Source organism: Spea bombifrons, chromosome 10 (genome assembly GCF_027358695.1).
Source record: "Spea bombifrons isolate aSpeBom1 chromosome 10, aSpeBom1.2.pri, whole genome shotgun sequence".
NCBI classification, from domain to species: domain Eukaryota; kingdom Metazoa; phylum Chordata; class Amphibia; order Anura; family Pelobatidae; genus Spea; species Spea bombifrons.
In genome coordinates, this window is record NC_071096.1 from 12,017,150 (window position 1) to 12,041,115 (window position 23,966).

A 23,966-nucleotide genomic window follows, 5' to 3' on the forward strand; every position below is an offset into this window, starting at 1 on the left:
TAGTTCATCCTGTGCTTTCAGCTCCTTGACTTCACTATACATTATGAATGCCTCCTCGCCCATGAATGTCTCCATTATGCCGACACCTCAGCCCTTCCTGCTGGAGAAATCTGCGAGTCTGGGCCCATTATAATGACTAGTGGAGCGAGGGGTTTAAAGCCACAGCTCTCCTGGGAACTCTCCTACCCTCTCTCCTTTTAGTGAATTGGGTGTTTGCCAATACAAGTTCTCCCTTTCCTTACCCAAGAAATTACTTACAAGACATGGTATTTAATTTTTACCTGTTTACGCACATTATCTCCTTGTAGTAGGGAGAGGCGGAAGGCTCTACGCGTGTCTTTCTACCATCAAGATGTGAAGGGTTTGTATTATTCGGAATACCAACAGGGAACTAATTCCTATCAAAGTAGTGGAAGGCATTACACATTTATCCTCTGATTGGCTACTTTGCTATGTTTAAGCTTGTATGCGAATAGCGTATTATTAGGTATTGTTTTATATAGCGCCATCATGTTCTGCAGCGCTGTACAACGTGTATGTCGCTCTTTTCACAAGCATTTAAAGGGATTTGTTTCTTGTGGGTATAAGACATGATTTGGCTGTTTTTGCAATGTTTGAGACAGCACCACATAGATTTAGGTCATTCGGGTAAGAAGCTTCACACTTTATTTACAAAAGAGTAGAGATTATACAGAGCAGTCCACAGAAAGAAAGAGGTTGCTCACAGAGGCGGACAGGGTCACTATCTCTTAGGGCACCGAGTGGATCCAGCTTCCAGCAGGGTTGGGTATGGTGAAAGGTAAGAGGAGGGAGGCTGCTCTCTGTCATGACCTTATTTTGATTCTTCTGGGAGATTTTACTTCCAGCGGCCTCCGACTTTGCCTTTGCCTCCTCCAGCTCCCTTCTTGCTGCTGTTATGGGGGGAAACGGACAGAGATCAGACCGGATAAAGGTCACTGTAGGTTTTCTTATCCCTCACACAGGGAATTCACAAACATAAGGTAAGAAAGAGCAATGGGGAGGAGAAGACTGGTATGAAGTGGAGGGACTTGCGTGTCCCGATGGGGAAAGTGACAGGATCAGAGGGCTGAATTGACCGATTAAGCAGGTCTGTAATATATATGAAGTAAGCCTGGGGCGGCGGGGAAACGAGACTAAATAGTAAGGACTGTGACACCGTCCTGTGTGAGGGTATAAGACACATACAGCATCATTCGTAAGCGGCACGGACAGGCACTATCACCGTGTCCCCCGCTGTTAGTTTGGGGGGCCTGTTAATGCCCTTCCAACATGCTGAACCTTATTTTGCATGCTTGACACAGACTGCAGTCATTATCAGTAGCGGAATATAGCGGGGCAAATTCTGGGCTCCCTGCAGGAGGGGCAGTTGGCAGGGTAAGTATGATGGGCCTTAACCTCGCTCAGGACTAGGTGTGCAGTCCTTGCTGCCGGCGACATAACTGCAGTCTGTTGTAATACTATACCTGTTATAACTCAGCCGGGGGCCATTACTTGTCATACTTACTTGTTTGCCGAGTGCACATTACAGGGTTAGATTGGAAGAGTTACCAACGGCCTGGGATGTTAGAACGTCAACCTTATCAGCTCTTTGAGCCGGAGATAAAGGTTACAACTACAGAGCAGGAGTAGTTTGGGTGGCCGTATTAAGCACGCAGATCACTCTTTGGCAAAATAGAGCTCATGAAACCTTAGCACCTTAGTAATATACAAGTATCATGCGTAACTTGTTGGAGGTTAGGGTTTAAAGAATTAACCCATAAATTATGTGTATTTTGGTTTGGGGCTGCACTGGATGGGACCTATTTGAAAAAATAAATGCATAATGTTGGAGAAGGGTTGGTTTGGGTTACTACAGTTCTCATGTATATAGGTGGGATTTTAGTGAGGTTTTTATGTATTTTTTTGGGGGGTAGAGAGCTGGTAGTGATGTAAGTACTGAGTATCGGTTCAAGCTGGTTTGGGGTTATATTTTGGGATACTCTGGCTACTTACTGTTTCTGGAGTTGATCGATACGGTTCCTGAGGGTTGTAACCTGTTAAAACAACACACAATCCATTTATGCTGGAGAGTTCTCCAGAGCTTCCCACCTTTAGCACCTTCGGAGATATTGAGCTGTATGTCGGAAGCCTGTTACCTTATACCCTCTTATGAGGGCAGAACTCCAGCCTGTCAATGTAAGGAGTGGCGGACGTGCCCTGCCTGTACCTTTGAGACACACACAAACTGGAACATATACTTACCGTCATATAACACCTGGGCTGACGCTTAAAGCAGACGCAGTAATTACATAGGAAATCCCACCTCTTACTCTCAAAGCAATCAGATGGACACCAAGACTACAAAGTATCCTTTCCCTTATTATTACCTGAGTGGCTCTGTACATCGAGTCCCGTAGGTGAAGCTTTGTGTATAGATGGCCATTTTGTTGGCTACGTTGCAAAAGCATGAAGCCTTCCAGCTGTTGTTGAATTACAACTTCCATGATCCCAAAGAACAAGCTGCCCCCTTCACTAATATTTTTAAAGTTGGCCATCATTATTAGGTTTTGAATTGTGTGGAGAGGAGGTATATTTTTGGACTCCTATGGAGCAAAAACCATTGGGAAACCCATGTTTTTTAATGGAGTTTAAAGGTCATAGGTATACACTATGGTGCAGGAGCAGAAAGGGCCAGGTGTGGAGCTTTGGTGGGATTATCACAGTTATCATTACTATCATTAAGCTGCTTAACCCTAAATCACAATTGGCCCCACCCTATAGGAAAACAAGAGGGCTTCCTGGAGCACCTCGCACATTGCTTTCTGTCCTTCTACAACTATTATGCTGCATTCAGCTCAAGTCTCTCGATAAAGAAACCCTTACTTTTTCTTCTGATTACTGGCACCCAAGGCTTTATAAGGGTCCGTCAGAAGTACATGATCCCCCGTTAGTTCCTTAAGTTCTGTGATCTTACCGGGTATATTCCACCCAGGTTTATATATTTTTCACAAAGATACATCCATATGGCTGGTGTTTGCAGTCCTGGTATCCATCTGTGCCCTTTCCTTTCTAAAGAATTGTGTACATTTTAAAGCCCCTGCTTTGAGCACAGACCCAGTCGTAGCGGTGCCTACCCTGTCCCATGCTGTAGCAGGCAGCCCTGTACTACAACCCCTTCAAAGAGGAGTCTCTACTTACAACTTGGAGATTTCTTCTACCCTCCTATGCAGAGTCGTAATCTAAGAGAGATCAAGATAATCATGTGAAAAGGGGAACCAGAGACCGCATTGTGACCCTCACGGTGGATAGACTGTTCCCTGTGTGAACTCCACTGGGACTTCCAACAATGAAACTTTTATGCGTGAACACATTCCCTCTTGGTCCTGCGTTGTGATGCTTGAGTTGTTAATGTTCTGGTTAAAAGTAGGAATGAGCATGTTCTTGTGTCGTGTGTGTACACTGGACTGTATCTTCCCCATACATTGTGTATGAATGAGCTTCTCCTTGCCTTGTTCGTGTAGCAATATACTGTAACTCCCATATACCTACTTGACCTACCATTCACATATTTTCACAGCTATTTTGTGCAGAAATACTCTTGTTGTGTAATTATCGGGTGTTTGTAACACACAATGTTGTGGTTGTGAGGACCTCTGTGCCATTTCCCACCATCCTTCTGGTCTCAAGTTCATCTTTAAATGGGAAGATCCAGTACCTACATTTTGATGACATCCTAGGAGCTGTGAAAAGCGGTCAGTTAAGCTGTAAATGCACTAAAAACTGAATGCTCTCTAGGTCTCCCCTCTCTTAACCTCACTCATCCTCTCTCTTTTTTTGAGAAAGAATTAGTAGGAAGCTTTCTAAAAGAAAGAAAGACACAGACAGTGATAGAAACTGAGAATAACTTGGACACAACGTGCAAGAGAAACACAGATGTGATGCGGTGTGGCAGAGACAGCCCAAAGCACTGACAATCACTTCTATAAGCGATAGTTTTCTGAACTCATACTACCTAAACAATGTCATCAAAGAGCTGTTTTAGACTTACATGGACACTCCAGCCATCATATGAACTTTAATGCAAATGGGAGCTGAGCGGTCCATTTAAATGTGCGTATTTATACCACTCGTTGATACACGGAATGCATGTAGCAATGAGTGACAGCTAACCGGTTGATGGTGCTGGCGCTCCAGAAATAAAATGAAATAATAAAAATGTAAAATCAGGTTGTTCCTGTTGATCTCTGGCTTGATGACCTGGTTACATTATAACACGGCGATACAAGCAGCTCAGAGTACTGAGAATAACCCAACTAGATGGTTTGGGCTGTCACATGCTGGCTACCCAATAGACAGGCTATAGACAGATGGTTTGATCAAATGATACATAGATACATGGTCTGACTAATTGACAGGCTGGCACATTGAAGTGTAAGCTCTCCTATACGCACATACCGACAATATGATTTATATACAGTATGCTACACACATACGTTCTCATATACACGCTGATAACATGATCTCTACACAGGTACACATACTCTTCATATGATGTGCTATGTGCTTTATAGACAGACTAGCACATGATGATAAAGTACTGTATAAATAAAACATGATAAAGTGATTCAACATGATTGGATGAACACGGTAACAAATGGATATTGCATAAGCAGACATAGTATTTATGGATGATATCATTAGTAGAATAATCTGCTAAATGCTAGATATTTCATCACCACTTTTACGTAGCTCTGGATCTTTTGTCTTTAGGCAATTTAAACAATGATTTTTAATCGATACTCGGGGGTATGTTGTGAAAAGCTACTTACGGGATGTCAATAATATCATGCTATGGGTGGATGAGTTTCAATTAACATTTAACATAAACTAAAATCATAATATCAAAATATATCAATATTTTAATATAAATATTTCAATATAAAAAAAAAAAACTGCACAATTGTGAGGGAAAAGTGACTTTTTTTCTACCTCTGCCCCAAAAAAAGGTAGCAACTTCGTCTAAAGGTTCCACAGTTGTGTTGAGTAAGTCTATGCTGCCCCCTAAAGGCCGGCAGTGGAGCCAACAAACCCCCAGCAGATAAGCTAACCTTCTCTCCATTCAAATTGTTAATAGTAACTGCGTATCGTGTTCTCTCACCTCATATTTCTGTTTCTTCAGCTTCTCTCCCATCTCAAACTTCTCAGACTCCAGCTGGTACAGCCAGTCCCACAGCTCCTTGGCCTTATCCCTGTGGAAGTGAGATGAACACACATAAGATTCCAACAGGTTGTTATGAATGCAGAGACCTGGAATTAATTTACGTTTGCCGGATGACTTGAAACATGGAATTTCACTGCAGAGAAGGTGGGCCGCGTATAGTCTGCTGTAACGTTATTTGGTTCTTTGCCTTGTCTTATATTCATGAAATGAAGCCTTATAGATGAGTATTTGTTGGTGCCTCGCTCGTATTATAGGATACCTGATTTTGTCCTCATTAAGGTGGTCAATGTTCAGGGCCTTGCGACGGTCTGCTAGGATCTTCTTCTTCTGCTCACGGGCTGTCTGTTTCTTGCCTCTCTTCTGGTCAGCCTAGAAGGGAATATGAAAAAAAGATGAGGGAATGCCAGGGTGCAACTGCATCAAACATCTGGTAAGCGACTCTTTCTTATTGTCTCCCTTGGCGTGCCTTCCCGCCAAACCAAATGTTTAATTGAAAGATCTAAAAGCACACCTCATGGATAGACCACATAGCTTAAGTGTGTGGTCCTTAACATCAATCTGCATGTTGGCTACCACAAAGCATTACAACCCGTACGATACACTGTAATAATAATAGCGCATGACTGATGCACATGACTTTCTCGGTTCCCTCATTTACCTTGGCCAGGTAGCTGCTGTATGAGGCTCCCATGGAGGACAGAGCCTTCTTCTTCTTCATGTCATCCTCAGCACGTCTTAGTAAATCCTGCTCCTCTCTTCTTGCCTTCTCCTCCTGTACAGAGTAAGGATGATGACATGTGAGAAAGGTTTTGGTGTAACAGCGTTGTGATATCTGGGTGTGCAGTGTATGCGTGAAGCATCTGTTAGGTGCATGTTTCCCCCACTTTCAATGCAATCAGTTTTATTTTACAGATAGATGAGGTTTTTAGAGATGCAGAATGAGAGCGTTGTGTTTTGCGCGGTACTCACAGCCAGTCTGTTCTGACGCTCCTTCTCTTTCTCTGCTCTGATCCTCTGCTGTTCTGATCTTTCAGCTCTACGCTTCTCCTGGAAATCAAACACATCACAGTGGTCAGAGAAGGGTTAACCGTCAGTGCTGGATCGCACTCAGATACACAAAAATGCAGATAGAGTGCCACACGTACTCATGCACGGAGCTCCTTAACCCTGCGCTGTCTGTAGGTCCTGCCTCGATACAACACTTATTTATAAGAACGTTATTTATACAGTATTCGATTTACGAGGTTTCTGTAACAGTCTGCTTATCCTCCCAGGCGTAAGAATCTGTTCTGATAATGACGCTTCACCAGGGCCGAACTGAGGATAAAAAGGCAACCCTGGCGCTTTAAGGCCAGGGGCTGCCTAATGACATGTGTGGCCGGAGCCTGGATATCACAGGCCACACGCCATGTATTTTATGCTCATGTAGCGTGTGGTCGGGCATATCCAGCCAGTGGACTGTAGCGCCCGATCTGCTGCCACAGTGAGTATGGGGGCATTGTCGGCCCGCATATTACTGCCAGGCCTTCTTTAATCGAATCAATTACCTGACTATAAAGCAGATCACAGGTCAGGTGAGAACCACACACTCCAAACTCACTTTTAGCCACTTAAGTGTGCACTCCAGCCTGCTCTGTTTAGAATCTTAGATATTTTACCGTCTACTTCCGAAATATAGTTATAAGGCAAAGGCAAAATCCCGGAAAAACTACATTGCCATTAAAATAATGTTCATTATTGCCGATCTAATTGATGTAAGACTAATGATTCCATCTGTCTGTTATTCTGTGCACCTTGGAGCGGCGCCCTGTTTCCAACACGCCATTAATTCTCCGATTATAACTGGTTAGGGTCGAAAGGTTGCTTACAATTCTGTCTTTCAGGGCAATGAGCTCCTCTTCCTCTTTCTTGCGGCCTTCAAAATGTGTATCGATGAGAGACTGCAGCTCAATCAAGTCCTTGTTTTGTCTTTTCTTCTGGATATCCTGCAGGATAAAGTAAAGAGGCGTTGAGTGTTTGGTTAAAGAGTTGCCGTGTTTTCGAGAGAAGGGCCATCAAACTCTATCCCTAGGTCTAGAATCTTATACCAACTAGTATTTATGACTTTATAAAAGTCCATTAGCTAATACTAGCATGCTAATGATGTCTTTGTTAAAACGCTCAAAATATATTTTATGATTGTCTATTGACTCATGTGCAAGTGAAACAGACATGAACGGCACGGTTTTATGCAAAACAGATGTCTTTTTATTGATTTACTTACATCAAAGTCAACTTTTTCACCTTCTGGGATTTTAGGGGCGGTGAGTCTGGAACGAAGAGAGGAAAGTAAAGATACTGGAAGAACGCCAAGGTAAGGAACGACCTTGTAAGAAGGGCCCAGTGTTCATGGGACGTACGTTTGCTCATCGGTTTTAGAATGTTGTGGGTGTCTAGGTGGAGAAGGTCTTTGGGTGAACCCAGACGTTTTTAAGGATGCATTAGTGGTGTTGAAGGCCTGAGTGTGTGGATGCACGGTACAGATAGATCCCATAGCAATGTTCCTCTAGATTGTTGTAACAATATTGCAGGCTACTATACCCCATGCGGGGCCACATTGCAAGCTACTATACCCCATGCAGGGCCACATGGGCACTATAAGCCGGGATAACTCAAGGCTTGGGCTACATGTATTGCACTTACTTAGGTTTTGGCTTCTCTTCTGCAGATGGAAATCAGGAAGGAGAGAACAGGAGAGAGAAATGAGAATGGAACCACAAGGCAGTGGAAACAGGCAAGAGAGATACAGAATACATAATCAGGTGAATGTGTGCAATGTATCAAAAGCATCCGTGTGAGAATCTCCCAAATGTTTATTCCGATATATTGGAATATTGTGTGTGCGCTGTACAAAGGCTGGGTCAAAGAGGCTAGAAGAAGCCAGAGGTCCAAGATGACCTATAATTATACGGCTGTTTAATTGGAAAGAGAAATGATATTTTCACATGATGCTTTCTCACACTGTTAGCATCCATGAAAAAAAATGTCCCACAGTGTTTAACCCCCGGCCGGATGCATTTAATCTGGTCAGTGAATGAGTTTCAGAACTGGCCACAGTTAGCCTCTGACCTGTCAGAGAAGAGGACATTTCTCAGGTTGTCAGAGAAAGAAACGTTAGTTATTTTACAAAGAGAAAAAAAAAAACAAAAAAAAAACGCAAACCAAGAAATGAATCCATGAAAAAAAAAACGATGGACACGTTAATAGCGAGGGGATAAAAAAAGGTTATTTCTCGACCCAGGAATGGAATGTGAGAGGAGTAGAGAACCTTTGAATTATAGAACTAGAGGGAGGAGAAGGAGGATGCAGAAGTTCTTTTACATGCATGAGAAGACAGTGCAAGCGATTCTGGAAGGGAAAGGGGTGACAGGGAAAAAAGAGAATAAAAAGACAAGACAGTAAGGTAGTTTGTGCTAACTTTCAAAGGGCAAAGTTTTTGGTGTAAGAAGTACAGCTTTCAGGACGTCAGTGGTATAAAAAAATATCCGTATAAAAGGGCACTTTTGACATCACTACCTCTCGTAAGTGATGCCTGGCTTTCCTTAATGTATTTATGGACACGTGGGGGTTTATGCTACACACTTCTAACTACGTTTAACCTGTTTTATATGTACCGATCCACTTAGACCAATCAGGAGCTGAGCTCTCTAGATTAACAAAAGGAATCTGTCGCTGTACTTGCCAAAAACATAACTGATCTGCACCCTATCTTTCTGTGCTATGGCTAGGATTTAGTATTAAGCTCACATATCAAAATCACATATTGTCATGATTTGGGGTTTAAAGCGTTTAGTGTTGCGTAATCTTAACATCTTTTGCGCAATAGAGGAAGAAAAGATCTAGAACGGAACATTTTGAAGTGTGAGAGTTGTTGTGTGATCTGGAAAAATGAAAAGAGGTTTAGAAAGAAGAAGGGAGAACACAAGAGGAAAACATGCTGCATGTAGGTGAGGGAGACCCCATGAGGGATTTGAGGTTTTCAGTACTTTAAAGCATGTTGGGTGTATTATAGCTACCCAGAACGGTCATTGTTCAGAGCACTAGAGAGATTATCATGGAGGAAGGAAGGGGAAGAAGAGATTGGTTGTAGATAGGAAGCAGAGAGAAGTGACTGCATGTGGATGGATAAGGCTGGGAGCCTGAATGTAAGTAAATTAGAGAAGGACCGAGTATAGATGGGAAGGAGAGCAAGAAATGCTCCGCTTGGTTCAGGAAATAGAAGATATCTCTTGAAATGGAAGGAAAGACACTCCAAACAGATCAGCAGAGAGCGGGACTGGGTTTAGATGAGAAGAGACTGAGAATAGGGTCTATTTAGTAAATCAAACTAGAAATAAGAACACAAAAGCAGGTCGAGCCAAACCTCCACAGAATCCATACCTGGAAAAGACCTACATGTCTATAACGTATCTTAGTAAAAGAAGTCTTACTCATAAGAAGTTTACTAGAAAAGGAAGCATTCGCCCCCCAGTACCCTTAATGTTTTTACATATCTGAGACCCACTGTTTTTTTAATTTCCCAAAGTTATAAGAAGGTCCTTGGTAGAGTTCTCCCAAAAACCTTAAGGAGTTTAGTTATGTGTGAATTAACAGTTGTCCATCTTTTTTATGTAATTGCACGTACGAAAGAAGAAATAGATCATTGTTCCAGGAACCCTGTGGGGCTTTGGCCAAACCTGCGGCATTAAACGGGTGAAAGAGGGGAATTATAAAGGAGAGAAGTAATAAGTAAGATAAGTGTAGAAGTCAAATACCGTCGTATTCTTCACCGTGGTCTGCAAGTGAAAAGAGATTGTTATATGACTCCAGCTATCCTATGTGAGGAATCAAGTTTATTATCACAGGTAACCCAACGTTCCAGAAAAGGCTTCTCCTGCTTATATACAAACATTTTTAATACATAGTTCTGAGAAAGAAAAGCAAGGCCCTGGTTTGTGCTAGTGTAATGTTAGTCTTAGGCTTTAACCTTTTGTATGCCACAACAGCTTAGTGACAGTACACTTGGATGCTTAAGTTTGTATGATAATTTATAGACATTTTGTTACCCTTTCAGGACAATATAATACATTGTTATATTAAGACTTGATACAATGTATACTGCAAGCACCTGCTTACAAGTAACATGTACACTCATATTTTAACCATTGGAATGCCAAAAGGGTGGTAAGTGCAATACTTTGCGATACAGTGTGCATTCCTTGGCACTTAAATGGTTAACAACAGATCTTTTTATTAATGGGCTGATAATTCATGTCTGGTACATATTCCAGGTTCTTTAAGGTATTCTATGTTGTTACATTGCAAATATTGTATGTGCGTCCTGCATCCCATTTCGTAGATCTGTAAAGCAGTTATCTTAACAATACCAATGCTGTCATCGGCTCATCCTGTAGGATCTGCCAATTGTCAGCTGGGAAAGTAGTTGGCCACTCAGTGCCATACACCCTGTCCTTTATTCCCCTTGTGACAGATATGCAGCTCATGCAGATCACTATCCAAGCAGGCAGATACATAGCAAGCTAGGCCACTTAGAATTGCTTAACAGCTCCATCAGGATTATCATAAATGCTGGCTACGTCCACCACATGCACTGTGGCTACACCAATTATGCCTATTGCATATTTTCTAAGGTTTTTCACCAAACTCCTACTTCTAGTCCCTAAGAACCTGCAGCTGTGGAAGCTGCAGGCTTTCAATAACATGACATAGATTTGAGGTGACCCTCAAAGCCAACCGTGTGAAGGAAGCTGAAGAACTTGAGAGCCTGGAGCCAATATAATGTAATCATTGTTCTGGTAGAGAGGAGCAAGGATTATACTACATAACTAGATACTTCTGAGGAAGGACAGTCAATGGCCTTACCTTCCTCCTCATAACCTTCCTCCTCCTGTGTTTCCTCTTCCTCAACAAGCTCTGGTTCCTCTTCTTCAGATGCAGAATGTAGAGGCAAGTCGCATAGTTCAAGCATCAAACAGCAGCCACAGGGCAAGGGTGGGGGGGTATTAGAAAGCAGCAGGGCAGAAAGAACAAAGAGGAGAGAGTAGAACATAAAGCCAAAGCAAACTCAGAAAGAGGTGCATTGTAACTGGATGCGGACAGTCAATGCTTCCCTAAAAACAGTAGCCAAACGTCTAGACCTGCTTGCCGAAATGTATCATATACATGCTGTTCTCGTTGTAAACATTCTAAATCACAGACGTAACAAGTAATCTAGTGCAATGCAACATCTCCTCAATCAACAGCATAAACAATTCTGGATCACGTGACGTTTGTCAGAAGGCCAGAAGGTGCTGTCACATTCATGGCTTCTGGTCTGTGAAACCATTAGAAATCAGACATTGGGAAGGAACCTGCTTTAATAACATTTACAAAGCGATCTCAGCCTGAAACATAAAAACCTGGCGTAACAACAAGGCCTATTTGTGTTCTATAGATAAATAGTTCAAATGTATAAAGCATACGTTTAAATACATTACAGGGATTGCGCAGTGAGGTTTATGGATGTTTTTCGCTAGATCGCATTGAAATATATTTCGGGCGTCATGTGATCCAGGAGCATTTCAATGACACAAGTTTTCATAGGTAACAGTAAGCTGCTTCATGGTATACATTTTAATGCTAGGAGGTTATTTAACTAAAACTCAAGTTCTTTAACGTGAAAGAGCACTTTTTAAATATATAGTTATCTGGGGTAGGCGAAGTGTCTGTACTGAGACATTAGCTTCTATGACAGCTCTTGCTGAAGTCATTGTTGCTTATGGGGCATTTAAATGTCCTTCACAAATAATGTTTCTGCCTACCCCTGATTGTTAGTATTGGTGGGAAGTAAAGGTGGAAATCCATACATCTCACTTAATGGAGGTCATGCATTTCATTTGTGGCTGGAAATGGAGGAGCTCTATTTATTCTAGATTTGCCGCTCTGGCCATTTAAAACCTGATGATGTCCAGCAGTATGTAGGATTCATACACCGGTGTGTATGGGTGAAGGGTATGAGTTTTATGTACTGCCAGACAGCTCTTGTCAGGCTGACCTGCAGTATGTACAATTCATCAGTAAACGGCCAAGGTGGCAACTCTATTTAATACGTGTTAATTGATGAGTTTTCTTTAGCGAGAACAAAAGCATGGCAGAAGTTAAAGTATAAAGCAGTGGCCTAAGGCAGGAATGGTATGAATCTCTTCTATCATTGTGAAGAACAAATATCAGGTAGTTAAGTCAATATATTTGGCCTACAAATATAGTGCATCACCTACATACAATACATGTTACAAACATCTAGAACACTGAAAGCCACTGCATTGTTGCATGCAATGCAGTGTTCCGAAGACCCCCAGGTCATGCCTATTGCATGGTTGAAGACCATGCCCCATGCAGATGCTTGCTCAAGTATGCTTGGGCACTGTGATCTGAAATGGTGAGTTACAATGGACAGGGTGGTATGACTGAGTGTTAGAACATAAGGAAGGTAGTTATGACTATAAGACTGGATATAATATGAACATGTGCTTTGGGTGACCCTGCATTCACCTTACCCTGGCATGATGATATCCTGAGATATAATCCAATTAACGTTTTAGATCTGATCAAAGAATGTGGGTTCTATTCACCAATTACTGAGGTTTTGCCAACAAAATGAGGTAGCTAGCACCTTGACATTCTAATCAGGTCTGGTTGAGAATGCTAAAAATTGACTATTTTCAGAGTTTCTCAAACTCCTGGCAGCATTAGCGGAATAGAACCCACAGTGACACTAACTGGGATTACAGATTTTGATAATCTTTGATATTAGTGAATGAACACACAAAACCTATTGGAAAGTGAAGAAGGATTCAAGGAGTAAGGGTTTAGGGGATTAGGAGCATTTTACATACCTGCCTCGTGGGTTTCCTCCACTGCACAGAGAAGCATTAAGAGGGAAAAGAACAGGAATTAGAGAAGCCGCAGAAAGCAAGACAAAGCACACATGGCCTTCTACTGCAAGGGCCACATACTCAGCCAGGAGAAAGCCTTACCACCCTCCACAGTGATCTGACTAGGTATGATGTACCTTAATTCCTAATGGACGGTGAGAATTAAAGTGACAGAGAAAGATGGAAACTACCACCTGTGTGCGAGTATCCAGGGAACATAGAATTTGATGGCAGATAAGAACCATTCGGCCCATCTAGTCTGTCTCGTTTTACTGGCACTCAATCCTTAATCAGTTGTTGGTCTAGTCTTAGATTCAGGAGCCATATGCCTATCCCATGCATGGTTAAATCCTTTCACTGTATCAACTTCTACTGCTTCTGTAGAAACTAAGCACAGAAGGGGCATCCCCATCCCTTCAATGTAATCAGACCAACCTGTCCCTATGTTCACTCCCTGCAATACAATAAACTGATCAGTCTAAGATGATAACACATACCTTCAGGTGCTTCTTCTGGCCAGACAGAATGCCACAGAAAGATGCGTGTGGGGAAGCAAAGAAACAGATAAAGCAGAACATGTTAGCATTTAGCAGACATCTCAGTGTCACATAATGACATAAAGCAGGGCCAGATTTAAGTCTCAGAAGCCCCTAGGCTTAATATTTGAAGATTGGATCTTAGGTAGCATGGGGCAGTATTTGAAGAAGCATGCAGGAATGGGCACGCATTACAGGAACAAGGTCTATTATCACTTGGGGGTCTCAAAAGGAGATGACATTATAGACAGCTTTCCTTATGGAAAATTCGGCCCTGAAGATAACGACTGCATAGCACAAAGACCACAGAGCCCAACGACAGCCTCATACGAAGCAGTAGCGGCTGATCAGGCTATCCCTTTATGAGGAGAAACGTATAGAGTGCTGTAGTATTCCATAACCAAGTTTGCTTAAACAACCCTATCCCCATAATTTTGTATTCTGAGGAGGCTACTTTGAACTTGTTAATGTTCCAGTTTGAGGAAAGGATTGGGTTATAATGTGTTAATGAGTAGGAAAAAATCTGACAAGGTGGTTTACTAAGAGGTAAAAAGTTGGACCCTCATTTATAAGATCACAGACTAAACATAGAGGCTTCCAAATCTTTACATCTCGGCAAATTCTTCCTTGAAACGAGGGATAATCATGCTGTGTAAATCTACAGTCCTACTGCCCAGAACATCTCCTGATACAAGGAGGCACAGTCTGGGCAGCGTCTCTGGTCTTAGTAAATGACATGTAGGACTGAATTTTTAATGGGGGAAGACAATCAAAACCAGGGTTTATGGATTAGCATGAGGTGAGGAACTAGGCAACGGAAGACTTAGAGATATTAACCCTGTAGTGCCAGAAGGACCTGCAATGAGTTTGAAATAAATAGAACCATTCCTATGTATGTGTTATATAGGTATGTAACTCCCTGTTGTATATAACATACAGTGCAGCTAATGCGGCCCTTTCAATTATATCATTTGTATTATTTTGGGTCTTTGCTCCACTCCGCTGCGCCGCTTTCAGTACAATGTGTTTATTAATCAATAATTCTTCTATTTCAGTGTTTTTATAGGCCTGGAATTATTGCGCACTTAATAAATTCCTGCCGTATTTGCGGGGAACGACTGTAGATAGAAGTATGTGTGCTTTGTAAATGTTTCCTGGTTAGCTGCTAGCGTATATGGTGTTGCAGATCCCTCCGGCAGAGAAGGGTTTAAGTCCGATTAATGACATCATTAATCTGATGGAGTGTAGAGGTGTTACTGAATTAGAGGGTGCCAGTTTGGGTGGGGGGTTGTGAACATTTACCTTCTTCGTATTCTTCTGTTTGTAGGAGAATATGAAAAGAAAAATAGAGAATTTAGGGAAACTTTGGCAAAGCAAAACTCTGGAGAGACAGCAATTAACTTTTCGATGGGTGACAACTCAGTAACCAGAACAAAAGATAAGTTACAGGAAAGATGATGAAGCTTGTATCACGAGAAAAAGTAGAGATTGATTATAAGGAGCAGTTATATAGAAGTATAGGAGGAATTTTAGGACAGAATATATGAAGGGACAAGAATTATAAAAAGAATAAATATATAACTATAAATAAATGTACATTTTCCATAACAGACTTTGCCAGCCGGTGGCAGCTCTGCTAGAAACAAATAGACCTGTTGTTGGGATGAAGAGGTTTGTAAGACATGCAGAAGACAAATTCATTATATAGATCTATGTATGAACCCCAATTATTCATATTAGATGTGTGACTCTGGCCATACAGTAATATGGTCCGTAACGAAAAACAGTAAATGTTAACGCTTGAAAAGTTTAAAATAAGGAGTGGCTGAAGAGCTTCAAAGGCATGAAGACATTTTCCAAGTTAACAGATAGATGGGGAAGGAATAAGACAGTAGCTTAAGTTAGTTCAGATATTAAGAAAAGTTAGATGATTTAAGATAAGTTGAGATACAAAGTTGAAGGATAGGATACAATGTGAAATGTGAAACAGGAAGTATAAATACAGTATAGAGTACAGAGGCAGGAAGTGGAAAGTATAAGTAGAGTATGGAGTACAGAGGCAGGAAGTTGAAAGTATAAGTACAGTATGGAGTACAGAGGCAGGAAGTTGAAAGTATAAATACAGTATAGAGTACAGAGGCAGGAAGTGGAAAGTATAGAGTACAGAGGCAGGAAGTTGAAAGTATACAGTATAGAGTACAGAGGCAGGAACTTGAAGGTATAGGTACAGTAGAGAGTAATAAGGCAGGACGTTGAACATATTTAAGTACAATATAGAGTACAGAGAGAGGAAGTTAAATGTATAAAGTACAGATGCAGGAAGTTGAAAGTACACTATGGAGTACAGAGATATAGGAAGTACAGTAGAGAGTAATAAGGCAGGCAGTTGTAGGAGAGATTACAGTATATAATAGTGACGCAGAAAGTTGTAGGAGAGATTACAGTATATAATAGTGAGGCAGGCAGTTGTAGGAGAGATTACAGTAGAGAATAATAAGGCAGGGAGTTGTAGGAGAGATTACAGGATATAATAGTGACGCAGAAAGTTGTAGGAGAGATTACAGTAGAGAATAATAAGGCAGGCAGTTGTAGGAGAGATTACAGGATATAATAGTGAGGCAGGCAGTTGTAGGTGAGATTACATCATATAATAGCGAGGCAGGAAATTGTAGGAGAGATTACAGGATATAATTGTGAGGCAGGCAGTTGGAGAGAAGATTACAGTATATAATAGTGAGGCAGACAGTTGTAGGAGAGATTACAGTATATATTAGTGAGGCAGAAAGTTGTAGGAGAGATTACAGTATATTATTGTGAAGCAGGCAGTTGTAGGAGAGGTTACAGTATATAATAGTAAGGCAGAAAGTTGTAGGAGAGATTACAGTATATTATAGTGAGGCAGAAAGTTGTAGGTGAGATTACAGCATATAATAGTGAGGCAGACAGTTGTAGGAGAGATTACAGTATATAATAGTGAGGCAGGCAGTTGCAGGATAGATTACAGTATATTATAGTGAAGCAGGCAGTTGTAGGAGAGATTACAGGATATAATTGTGAGGCAGAAAGTTCTAGGAGAGATTACAGTATATATTAGTGAGGCAGAAAGTTGTAGGAGAGATTACAGTATATTATAGTGAAGCAGGCAGTTGTAGGAGAGGTTACAGTATATAATAGTGAGGCAGAAAGTTGTAGGAGAGATTACAGTATATAATAGTAAGGCAGAAAGTTGTAGGTGAGATTACATCATATAATAGCGAGGCAGGAAATTGTAGGAGATATTACAGTATATAATAGTGAAGCAGGCAGTTGTATGAGAGATTACAGGATATAATAGTGAGGCAGACAGTTGTAGGAGAGATTACGGTATATATTAGTGAGGCAGAAAGTTGTAGGAGAGATTACAGTATATTATAGTGAAGCAGGCAGTTGTAGGAGAGGTTACAGTATATAATAGTGAGGCAGAAAGTTGCAGGAGAGATTACAGAATATAATAGTGAGGCAGAAAGTTCTAGGAGAGATTACAGTATATAATAGTAAGGCAGAAAGTTGTAGGTGAGATTACAGCATATAATAGCGAGGCAGGAAATTGTAGGAGAGATTACAGTATATAATAGTGAAGCAGGCAGTTGTAGGAGAGATTACAGGATATATTTGTGAGGCAGGCAGTTGGAGAGATTACAGTATTTAATAGTGAGGCAGACAGTTGTAGGAGAGATTACAGTATATTATTGTGAAGCAGGCAGTTGTAGGAGAGGTTACAGTATATAATAGTAAGGCAGAAAGTTGCAGGAGAGATTACAGTATATTATAGTGAGGCAGAAAATTGTAGGTGAGATTACAGTATATAATAGTGAAGCAGGCAGTTGTAGGAGAGATTACAGTATATTATAGTGAGGCAGGCAGTTGTAGGAGAGATTACAGGATATAATTGTGAGGCAGAAAGTTCTAGGAGAGATTACAGTATATAATAGTGAGGCAGAAAGTTGTAGGAGAGATTACAGTATATTATAGTGAAGCAGACAGTTGTAGGAGAGGTTACAGTATATAATAGTGAGGCAGAAAGTCGCAGGAGAGTTTACAGTATATAATAGTGAGGCAGAAAGTTGTAGGAGAGATTACAGTATATAATAGTGAGGCAGGCAGTTGTAGGAGAGATTACAGTATATTATAGTGAGGCAGAAAGTTCTAGGAGAGATTACATCATATAATAGTGAAGCAGGCAGTTGTAGGAGAGATTACAGTATATTATAGTGAGGCAGGCAGTTGTAGGAGAGATTACAGGATATAATTGTGAGGCAGAAAGTTCTAGGAGAGATTACAGTATATAATAGTGAGGCAGACAGTTGTAGGAGAGATTACAGTATATATTAGTGAGGCAGAAAGTTGTAGGAGAGATTACAGTATATTATAGTGAAGCAGACAGTTGTAGGAGAGGTTACAGTATATAATAGTGAGGCAGAAAGTCGCAGGAGAGTTTACAGTATATAATAGTGAGGCAGAAAGTTGTAGGAGAGATTACAGTATATAATAGTGAGGCTGGCAGTTGCAGGAAAGATTACAGTATATTATAGTGAGGCAGGAAGTTGTAGGAGAGATTACAGGATATAAGTGTGAGGCAGAAAGTTGTAGGAGAGATTACAGTATATAATAGTGAGGCAGGCAGTTGTAGGAGAGATTACAGCATATAATAGTGAGGCAGAAAGTTGTAGGAGAGATTACAGTATATTATAGTGAGGCAGAAAGTTGTAGGAGAGGTTAAAGTATATAATAGTGAGGCAGGCAGTTGTAGGTTACGTAGATTACAGTATATAATAGTGAGCTAGGTTAGGTAGATTACAGTATATAATAGTGGGGCAGGAAGTTATAAGAGGAGGTTTAGGTATATATAATAGTGAGGCAGGCAGTTTAGGTTAGGTAGATTACAGTATATGAACGCTGGTGTTGACAAATTATTAGTGTGTTAACGGCAACATTAAGAATTATCGCATTATATAGAAATAATATTAATTCATATACTTTTACTATATATAGCAAGCATGTTTTGTACATACCCTCCACCTGTTCACTGCTCCAGAGAATGAATGGATATAGGAGAAGGAGGGAGAAGAAAGGAGATATATTTCAGAAAATGGTTAAAGAACAGAAAACCATGAAGTATAAATAGCATATAAGAAACAGGCAGGGTAATTCTATTACATGTGTATGTTATCTATATAACTACATTAAAGTGATTCTGGTAGTGAATCACACCTGATTAAAGACCGGAGGCCAGTGTTTCTCAATTTTCGGCCACCAACTCATCTATTGATTTTATAGACCCTACAGATATATATGTGTGTGTGTATTTTCTGATTAACCATATAATATACGGTATACATATTGCATTAATCTACTTTACTGCAGCTTTCACATTTGTCGCGGACTGCTGCTAAATACTGTATTACAGCGCTACGGAATAAAATATTTAAAAGAATAAATAAGAATATTAGCTTAGTGACATCTTTCACTAGAAATATTGTTTCTGTAATAGTAGCGCTAAGGAAATATATTGACACGCACACAAAAACACAGATGTGGTTGTGTTATCAGCTGGCGCATGTTTACACACTGTTAGAAAATATTTTGGTTACTTACACTTCCTCTGTGTCAGACATGATGGCTTTTGGTCTGCGGGCAAAAAATATATCTTAGAACAATAATTAAGCAACATAACCTGGCTAGGTTATAAATAAGGAAGCTTCAAGAAATATGTTTCAAAATCCCTCTTAGTAGAATTGCACTCGTGTTGGTTTGATGGGAAGACCTGGTAGGGGGAAAAAACTGCCTGCTGGTGGTGAGGCATGATGGGAGTTGTAGTTTGTGGCTGTTGGAACGCCAGAGCTTACTTATTTTAATATATAAGGGAATTATTTTTGTTAAGTCTTTATCTGCAGGAGAGGGGCACACACTTTGATTGGTACAATGGAGCATTGCATTTAATAATCGGATCAATTATTCATCAGTAGGGTATCACTTCACCCCTCTTAATCAAAACACAGAACCCTGTATCGCACACATAGGCCGACGAGTGTGACTGCGAGTACTCTCCACTATTTGCTTCTTAAAATGAATGTTTTTTCAAAAGGCATCCTTTGCTGGATAATTCAAATTCAAGTTGTTTTTCTTTTAATATCTACATCTCAATGTCCTTTCTTGTGATATTAAATATAATGACCCGTTTAATACTTTTTAAATAACGGATCGCCATGTAAAATAATGTCAAATAATGTTATCTCTCAATGTGTGTATGAGTTTCTTATTGGAGCATGCAATGCGTCCTTGGCTGAATTGCGTTTAATGTTGTGAGACTAAGATAATACCAGCTATTGTGCAAATCCTATGTTATTTACAACATAAAGTAGGGTAAGAAGCAGCACTGGTTTTGGGAGATTACAAATGTTTCGTGCAAATTCTATTTATACATGAAATATAAAATTAAAATTCTAATGTAAATATGGACCATTATTTATCTAAGGCTATTAAAGCTTCAGAGACCCTGAAACACTGACCAGAACAGATGGAGAAGGGGCAACAGTATCACCCTAGAGCTTATTTTAGGTCCCCTCCCTTTAAGGAAGGCTCCGAAGCCCAGCATCGCTGCCTGCGTGACTCAGATGTTACATGATATGAGGAGGGGTGGAGATGGCACCAGCCAGGAGACAACTGGGCATTCTTGTCTATTTTAGGACCCCTGGGAATGTCCTTTAAAGGTGATTGGAACCTACGATGGAGGACACTAATTTCACGGGCAAATAACATTGTTTATAGCGTCACTGCATTGTCCCTTGATTGGGTATTTAATATTCAAGACCTTTCTAAAGTTTCTGTATTGGGGAACGTGCCTAAGATGTATAGGTGAAGCATGAGAATTATTTGTTTTACAGATTAGATTTGTATCAGACACACTGCCAGACACACTTCTTACAAAAACATCATTCAGCCTCCTCCTGTCACAAGTCTAACAGCTGATACCAGCCACTTGTACCCCATCCCAACCATGTGTACCTGTCCATATCCCCATCCAAACCACGTGTACCTGTCCATATCCCCATCCAAACCATGTGTACCCTGTCCATATCCCCATCCAAACCACGTACACCCTGTCCATATCTCCATCCCAACCAACCTTCTCTAATGTCTGCGGTATGTAGGGGAACACTCATCAATAGTAGGTTCGACATTTGGGAAATACTAATAAACTCTTATGATCCTATTCAAAAGAAGCAAATAAATTACTGAAAACCAGATTATCTTCCATACTGGATCTTCTTTGATCCCTTTAACTGATTCCCATATCTCACGTGCAAGCCATCCTAATGTCTATATCTAAATATGTTTAATGCCCTTCCTATAATAACCTTTACCATCAGAACTATAAACGACAGGATTGTGGGGGTGTAACTGACCATCCCTGGATTCCAACAAATGCTTTACATTATAGAGGCCATAAAACTGATATGCTGTTTCAGCTGTCAGTGTATACATCTGTCCTTAGAGAAGGTTACACCACTTATGGTGTCTGCAGCCCTGGCATTTTCCATGCGTTAAGTGCTGAAGAGTTTCAGCTGCTAATTCATAATGTTAGCATTACGCGGAATCTTTCTAGGGTCTAATAATTGCAGTGAAAAGGTCTTAAGATACAGATATTAGGCAATATTTCATATACAAGCAGTACTAAGGACCTTGTCAAAGAGCCTGACACCTATATATCCAATCCTAGAACTCTATAGAAAAGTATACATTATGCCAACGTCCTAACGTTCCCTATAAAATGACTGCACTTCAACAATCGTACCGTCAGGTCCATACTCGGTAAGATTTAACAAGTACATTGTCCTGGTTTCATATAAATGGCAAACATCATTTTCCACCTAAGTCTGTTTAGTCCTAATGATAAATCGTAGCAAGTAGCTAATAATTACAGTTTGTGAGAATCAGCATTAAGTCAAACTACTTCCCAGTACAGTTCTATCCCCTCTACGTTATCAGCACAGGTGCCATGGAATCGTTGTTACTGTTATAGTTTTTATCGATACCATTTTTTTACAGGCACAAAAAACGTTAACCTCAGCCTGAAACAGATAGAGAAAAAGTATGATGAAACGAGCCAACAGAATTAGATTTAAATGCAGATCTAAGGAAGGCTTCAGAATCCCAAACTGTAAAAACACACCGCGGAGACGCGTAATAAATGCCTAGAGGTGTTTCGATCACCAGGGTCACATTAGGAAGCCATTGTGAGGCTTAGCTCGGATTCCAGCAGCCAGCGGCTTCGGTGCAGACCTGTGCCAGGGGATTAAACGAGAGATTTCGCTAACAGGGCAGGGAATACAGGGGTCAGCGACTCCTCGCTCTTTCCATTCTCTCTGTATGGATGTGCACTTAGATTCTTAAGAGACTTTGTAGGTTATTCCAGGTTCTTTATACAAGTTGAGTCTCCCATTGTTTGAGGGGTATCCTTCAGCCCCCCCCCTCCCACACCCCTACATCCCTTACCTGTGGCCCGAGAGCAGAGAGCAGCACTGGGGGTCCGAGCAGTTGTGAGACTTTTCAATCACCCCCTGGCCTGGTTATGTGTCACAGTTATACCGAAATGTGATCCGTACCCCAACGCGATTGGATGCTCAACATGGGTTGGGGGGTGAGAGGTGGAATAAGCTGGGGGCAGGACGAGTAAAAGAACAGCTGTCTAACAGGTTATAGGGGAGGGGGCTTTTCCCTTTTTTGAGCTCAGTTTTCTCACTAATTATAGCACAACCAAGACAGCAGATTTGGAGATGTTCTCTTGTGTGTGTATATGTATATGTGTGTGTGTGTGTGGTTTTTTGGGGGGTGGGAGTGCTGTTATATTAAGCAGACCACCACCATGGAAGGGGCGTGCATAATAATAATAATAATCAATTTTTCACTGAATGAAATAATAATATAAATAGAACATATTCTGTTAACTGTTATTATCTCTTTATAGCAGTGACCAATTCTACTGTGATGTTGCTTAATGGGGTATAAATGGTTAATGGGGTATAAGTGAGGCTGAGTGTATGGAGGGCCCAGCTCTCTAGAGCTTACGATCTTTTATAAGCCTGTTATCATTTATTGTTTTATATATAGCGCCATCATATTCCGCAGCGCCGTACAGTGGTTATGAGCAATTTTAAAAGAACATTTTAAATAGGGCTTCATGTTATGGTACTGCAAGAATACAAGCTTTAAAAAAAAAAATACAATTTAAATTCATGTATAATGAAATCAGAATGCACTGTATGCTGATACAGAGTATCTCTGCATAAAGGACACACTTCCCTGTATAGTGGGATCGAGTAGATCTGTACATGATACACTGTACAATATTTTCTTTCGGATACTTTGCACGCTGCTACGCACAATGGTGTCAAGTATCTTATCCTTGCAGAGCCTGATTTAGAACATGTTGCGTTATATAAAGGTGTTGAGTATCTATCTCCATACACTTTAAGTGCGTGATAAGTTACACGCTGCTCTCAATAATGGTGTTGAGTATCTTTATAAACTTCTTTATAAACAAGTTGCTCTGTATAAGGGTATCTCTCTAAACTTTCAGCGGCTCACATCAAGGTACTGAGTATCTCTGCAATGTTTCAGTGCCTATGGGTCAGGGTAATACCTCAACGTCAGACGCTGAACGCGCTGGCAAGTATAATAATCCTGAGGATCTCTCTGCAACAGAAAATACAACTAATTCCATGCTCTAAATGACAAATGCGCAGCACTGTATAGTTGTGCTGGGTATCTCAATATACATTCAGTGCCCATGTGAATTCACGCTGATTTATAACCGTGTTTATGCTCTAATCTCATATTCAGGATGTTTTTACTGAAAATGTCTTTGTGGCCAACAGGGCCTCATTAGCTGGTGTCGCTTTGGGAATCGGCTAAATTGGAACCAGTAGCTTCTGCACCTGTTAGAAGGAGCATCAGTGATGTCATACTTAGGAATTTGCCACGGGGAGCGGATAGATTTGCTAATAATAGTCAGGTATTTTAATGGAAATATAGAATTTAACAGAAGCTAAGAACAATTCTGGCCATTTTGATGTCGTAAAGCCTCAAAGTTATTACACCCTTGACCTTGTGCCATTTGTCTGGCCTAAATTATCTAAGTGTGTTAATCTCTACCGCTTCTGCTGGAAGGCTCAAGAAGATAATCAAGACGAGACCTTGGACTTTTCCCTAACAAGG

General features: G+C 40.7%; 1 protein-coding gene and 3 long non-coding RNA genes across 4 annotated transcripts; 1 reads left to right on the plus strand and 3 right to left on the minus strand.

Moving 5' to 3' along the window:
- Window positions 1-643: 643 nt before the first annotated feature.
- Window positions 644-15,063, minus strand: TNNT3 (troponin T3, fast skeletal type; the record flags this gene model as incomplete). The annotated part of the gene is made up of 14 exons (XM_053449298.1): window positions 644-911; window positions 3,199-3,239; window positions 5,159-5,249; window positions 5,481-5,590; window positions 5,880-5,993; window positions 6,191-6,268; window positions 7,090-7,206; window positions 7,485-7,530; window positions 7,904-7,922; window positions 10,015-10,035; window positions 11,123-11,185; window positions 13,135-13,155; window positions 13,671-13,685; window positions 15,012-15,063. Coding segments are annotated over 14 exons (843 nt in total), but the record flags the coding sequence as incomplete, so codon positions are not given.
- Window positions 2,407-3,062, plus strand: LOC128466901 (uncharacterized). Its single transcript, XR_008345653.1, has 2 exons — window positions 2,407-2,633; window positions 2,724-3,062. It is a non-coding gene; the product is annotated as an uncharacterized LOC128466901 (long non-coding RNA).
- Window positions 3,468-4,428, minus strand: LOC128466902 (uncharacterized). The gene is made up of 2 exons (XR_008345654.1): window positions 3,969-4,428; window positions 3,468-3,762 (listed from the first exon to the last, which is right to left on the minus strand). It is a non-coding gene; the product is annotated as an uncharacterized LOC128466902 (long non-coding RNA).
- A 3,588-nt stretch (window positions 15,064-18,651) lies between the features above and the next one.
- LOC128466900 (uncharacterized) lies at window positions 18,652-22,404 on the minus strand. The gene is made up of 3 exons (XR_008345652.1): window positions 22,245-22,404; window positions 19,344-19,376; window positions 18,652-18,774 (listed from the first exon to the last, which is right to left on the minus strand). It is a non-coding gene; the product is annotated as an uncharacterized LOC128466900 (long non-coding RNA).
- Between the last annotated feature and the right edge of the window lie 1,562 nt (window positions 22,405-23,966).